A 5,371-nucleotide genomic window follows, 5' to 3' on the forward strand; every position below is an offset into this window, starting at 1 on the left:
TTTAAAGAAATGAATAGTTTTATTTCAGGTGCCAATCATAGATGTTGTCTTGCATTGCTTTATAACAACATATACATAATAATATAATATAAAATTAACAATAAATCGAATACACATTTTTAACAATATCTTACATTTAAACTAAGAAAATAAATAAACATCTACACAGTATTAACACAAGTAATCCAATCAACAGCATTGTTCACTTTCATAATAGACTTCAGGAATATGACAACTCTGCATAAATATACAAAGCATTTATGTACTGTGAGTTCCTCTGTGGATGTGAAATCAGCTGACTGCATATTATATTACATAATGCAACTGACCACTGTCAATAATACCTTACTTGAGCTCTTTCAAATTACGCAATAAAAATCATATTACTGTTGTTATATTTTCTTTTATCATCCTCCTTGACTTCAGATTTAACCTCATGTGCTTTATGACATCTAAGATGTGCTTTGTGCAATATGACTAAACACAGAATGTTTTCACACATTTAATTGAGATTAGTTTGTTGCCAAGATTACAACAATCTTAGAAAAAAATTTATTATTATTTTAAATAAATAGTCTCTCCAGGAGTGGAAATTTGTAGAATGTATCAATTCTTTTACATGTGTCTGTATTTTTAGATATAGTATGTATGGTAGTACGTTTTTGTATAAATCAGGTTTGTGCAAAATTCAGAACTGAAGAATTGGTTCCAGTTTAGATTGAGATTGAATTTGAATCAAAATGTGCAACAAAAATCATAGTTCTAATGCAGTAAAATTCAACATAGAAAAGAAGTGTCCTTCCACCCTCAGGTTATAGACAACATTCAAAATAAATACAAATACTAAGGTAGAATTTAAATCTGTTTGCCACCTCAATTCAAATTCAAGGAATTAAATATGAGGGAATTGGATAGGAATAGAAAAGGCAAGCTCAGTTGGATAATGCATGGCAGTGATGGCATCTTTGAAGATATGCCATGCAGAGTCCAAGGCTTGTTCCTATACCTGTACTGAGCTTGTTCCTATAGTGCTTTACCACTTTCTGATAAGTATGATGGATAAAAAAACAACTAATTAAATTAAGTGCAAAAATCTCTGCAAAAAAGACAAGTTTTTGTACACCTGCACATGATCCACAGGTCTGTATGAGTGCAGAGAGATGTTCATAAATATGCGCAAATCATAAATCATAAATACAGTAGGGCATTATGTTAAAGAGGTCCTCTTATGCCTTTTCACGTTCATCTCTCTTTAGTGTGTAATGTTGCTGTTTGAGCATGAGTTCTTCTCTATATCAGTGTCAGTGTTTCTAAACTCCTGAAACGCCTCCATTGTAGTCTTGAGTTTCTTCCGGGAACGAACACGTCACAATATTCCTCATTATAATAATTCATACGCAGAATAGAGGTGCGGGGCCTGGTTGAGTTAGTTAGTAGTGTGTTAAACTGGTGGTTATGGTAAGGGGCGGGACATTTCCCAAACACACTCAAAGCGCTCGACCAATCACAACACACTGCTCCATACGACCAATCAGAGCACAGTGTGCTTTTCAGAAGGAGGGGCTTCATAGAGACAGGAAGTAAACAGAGCATCACTGACAGACTGGGAAGAGACGAGCCGCAACAATGGAGAATATGAGGAAAATAATCAACATTCAAGCAGGAAAACCTGTTCTAGTAGAGACAAAAACAACATCAAGACTTAAAGGGCATAATAGGTCCTCTTTAATGTTGCAAAAAGCTTACGAGTTGTCCATTGTACTCTTAATTTTGGCTCTTGTTTTGGAGCGCGTGTTGACCTCTGATGTCGATGGTGTCGGGGACGCAGCAGAATGCAGCTCAAATGGGGGATCTTCCTCCTTTACGGTCTCGTCCTCACATTCGTCTTCCATCTCCATCTGATGTTTTGTGCAGTGTTTCTCAAAGGTGGACATCTTCACGAATATTTTGTTGCACACCTTGCAGTGGAAGAGCTGCTCTCCGTTGTGTAAGTGCAGTTTGAGCTGCAGATAAGAGGACTGAGCGAAGGTCCCGGAGCAAACGCTACAACAGAGCGTCCCGCCGCCCTGGTGGCTCTTCTCGTGCTGCTTCAACATGGACACCGACCGGAAGCCCTTCTGACACGTGGCACACACGAACCTGCCCTCACCCAACTCCAGAGCCTGATGGTTGAGCAGGTGTGCTGACGTGCGGAAGGCCTTCCCACACTTGTCACACTTAAAAGGGCGCTCACCTGTGTGCAGGCGCAGGTGTATTACAAGCCCGGCCTTTTGTGTAAAAGCCCTATCGCACTGTGTGCACTTGAAGGGCTTCTCGCCGGTGTGGAGCCTGCGATGGGTCTTCAGGTGCGAGGCACGGCCAAAGCTCTTGTTGCAGTCGGGGCACTTGAAGGGCTTCTCGCCGGTGTGGATGGTCTTGTGGCGCAGAAGTTGGGACGACTGCATGAACATTTTGGAGCACACACTGCATTTGTACTTCCTCTCTCCGGAGTGCGATCGCATGTGCAGAGACAGGTGGGACGAAGAGATGAAGGTCTTGGAGCAAAGCCGGCAGGTGTGAGGCTTTTCCCCGGCATGGCTGCGTTTATGCAGGACCAGACGAGAAGAAAGAGAGAAAGATTTGTCACAGTAGGGGCATTTGTAGGGCTTGTCTTCTGTGTGCATTCGCTGGTGTTTGGTGAGCATGGAAATCTGGGTAAAAGATTTGTCACACAGGCCACAAGGGTGAGATCGAGGCTTGGACGAGTGGGACATGCCGAATGATTCAAAAGTCCATCACACCTAATGACAAAAACATTGCCTGAGTTAACCAATGATTATACAGTGAGTTCAAGATGTATTACAGGTGTAATTGAGAGTCAGCATCCATTGGCGGTCTAATTGTCCACTAATTTATTCTAAACATGTTTGAGAACTAGAGCAAATGGAATAATCAAATCTTTACTAATGTATACAACTGTATAAGAACTTAGAATTGCCAAGAGTACCGACTTCGGCACTAACATTTTAACAATGTGACGATACCAGCATTTCCCTCTAGCATTTTGAGCGCTGTCGAACGGATTCTTAAACACCTCTGATTGGCCATTGCGTTCAAACGCTCAACATATGTCTGTGATTGGCTACAATGATCAACGCTTCAAAAACATGTTGTCCTTGACGCTTACACAGATACACACCGGAGCGTTTGAAAGCGGCGTCTATCAGTAGATATATTGGGGATCAGCTGATAGACACCTGCGTTTAAACGCTCCTGTATCTGTGTAAGCGCTCAGTGAAGAGCGTCAAAGATGTTATTCCCTGATCATTGTAGCCAATCACAGACATATCTGTTGAGCGTGTGAACGCAATGGCCAATCAGAGACATATGTTGAGCATGTGAACGTAATGGCCAATCAGAGGCGTTTAAGAAACAGTGCTCAAAATGCTAGAGGGAAATGCTGGTATCATCGCATTTTTTAATTTCAGTACCAAGAAGTCAGTACTATTTGACAACACTATAAGAATGATTTAAATAGATATGCAAATGAGGCAACATCATTTGTTTCTGCCAAAATAGAAAACAGATATCCTTTTCATATTTCCATAACTAATAACAATGGAATAATCCAGTTAACAGGGAACGTTCTCAGAACTTTGGTTAATGTTGCAGCAAGGTTCGCTCAAAGTTATGAACAAACGTTCTTCCAATGTTAATAGAATGTTAGTTTAAATTGATCTGGTCTTTAATAATGTTCTCAAAACATAAGCGCAAAAACATTATTTATACATCATTCATGAAACGTTTCCTCTAAAAGGTTTTGGTTGGACGTTTGTCTAACATTTTTGTTTCGGGACGTTCAGAGAACATTCAAAAGTAACGCTGCTTGAAAAGTGATGAAATGTAATGTTCTCTGAATGTTCGCATAACCAAGAAAATACATTTTTTTAAAACTGGATGTTTTGAATGTTCAGAGAAAATGAATAAATAAAGTTTATTCTTAATGGGAATGTTAGCAAAACGTTCTTAGGACATACTTTTGTTAGCTGGTGGATATAAATCTTTCCAACCAATCAGTTTGATGTAAACGTAAGGTTTGGTATTTATGTAACTGTATTATGATTGCATTTAAATTGCAATTATTTCATCACATAGCAGATGTTTAACCAGTGGCCTTCAACTTTATGAAGGGCTCTTAAAAGTGTGACATATTTTTCCTTATCTACTTCATTTGACGTCAGCTGTTTGTTGCCAATGGCAGCAGTTTCATATATTACATAGACTTTCTTATTTCAAATTTAGCTAAAACACTGAATAACTAAAAATGTATAAATTATTTAATAAAGGAGGGTAGAATTAATTTACTCTACACATAGTCTACATGAGGATCTCCATTCATTTTAAGTTTGGAAACATGTTTGAAACTTGTAAAGATAATTTAACGCATTATTTATATTTTATAGAATAATCTGTAGCAAAAACAGATCATTAAAATGGCCTTAAAAACATATTATAGTTGTATATGGTTGAGGACAGCAGGTTTGAGCAACATTTTACACATTTCCTTCCTGGAAAATTGCCTCAAAAACCGCGACTGTCTTCACACATCCAAAACATGATGCAGCAAATAACCTTAGCTGAGTATATCCGCTATGAACTGGGCGTGGAATAAAGTCTGAATGCCCAACCGAGATGTTGACCCCACAAAACACAAGCAAACATGACTTACGCCAGAGGAAACATTTCTCGAGGGCTGAAATACTTGATACAGATTTCCTCATTTCACCCTGTTCGTGATGACGCAACATCCAATAATGCAAACATGCAGACTCACCGCTTTCACCACAGTTTCCTCACAGAACATCATCACTCCCTGAACTGAAGCTTTACAGAGTATCTCGTTACATTATTCAGTGCACAAGAGTCAGACTCTGGTTATGGTGAGATAAGCTAATTCACCACAGATGAACAGACATGTAGAATATGGCGCCATGAAATACACGTCAGCATTTTCAGGTTTTTGGCGAAAATCACACGAGCTGACAGCGATATTATCAGAAGATGTAAACAAAGGGAAATCAGTTTCTCTGTTTTATGGTGGAAGCCATACAGAAAGCAGCCTGGTCACTGCTATCAAAATAAAAGTAGCCTAATTATTTATAATCATATTTAAGGTAACGTTAGTTATAAATCCCCTTGAGTAAATACAGATTCCAGGATGTTACATTTTTTACAGTCATTTTTTGTAAGGTAGGCTTACTCATAATACATTAAAAATGGATCCCCTTCTAACATTTTAAAAAGCTTTCAGAATCCCTGTTTCTTTCTTTTCGATTTTGAAGAGTGACTATAGGCTAGTATAAGCCTGTTCTTTATTTTACCTTATCTTTTC

At 38.7% G+C, this 5,371-nt stretch overlaps 1 protein-coding gene across 1 annotated transcript; it reads right to left on the reverse strand.

The window, feature by feature from the left end:
• Nucleotides 1-1,069: 1,069 nt before the first annotated feature.
• Nucleotides 1,070-5,109, reverse strand: LOC309503438 (uncharacterized protein). The gene is made up of 2 exons (XM_082176269.1): nt 4,814-5,109; nt 1,070-2,780 (listed from the first exon to the last, which is right to left on the reverse strand). Exon 2 carries the CDS (start codon nt 2,751-2,753, stop codon nt 1,743-1,745), a length of 1,011 nt encoding a protein of 336 aa, XP_082032395.1. The 5' UTR covers nt 2,754-2,780; nt 4,814-5,109; the 3' UTR covers nt 1,070-1,742.
• Between the last annotated feature and the right edge of the window lie 262 nt (nt 5,110-5,371).

This window comes from Leuciscus leuciscus (assembly GCF_965113295.1).
Source record: "Leuciscus leuciscus genome assembly, chromosome: 7".
Lineage (NCBI taxonomy): Eukaryota > Metazoa > Chordata > Actinopteri > Cypriniformes > Leuciscidae > Leuciscus > Leuciscus leuciscus.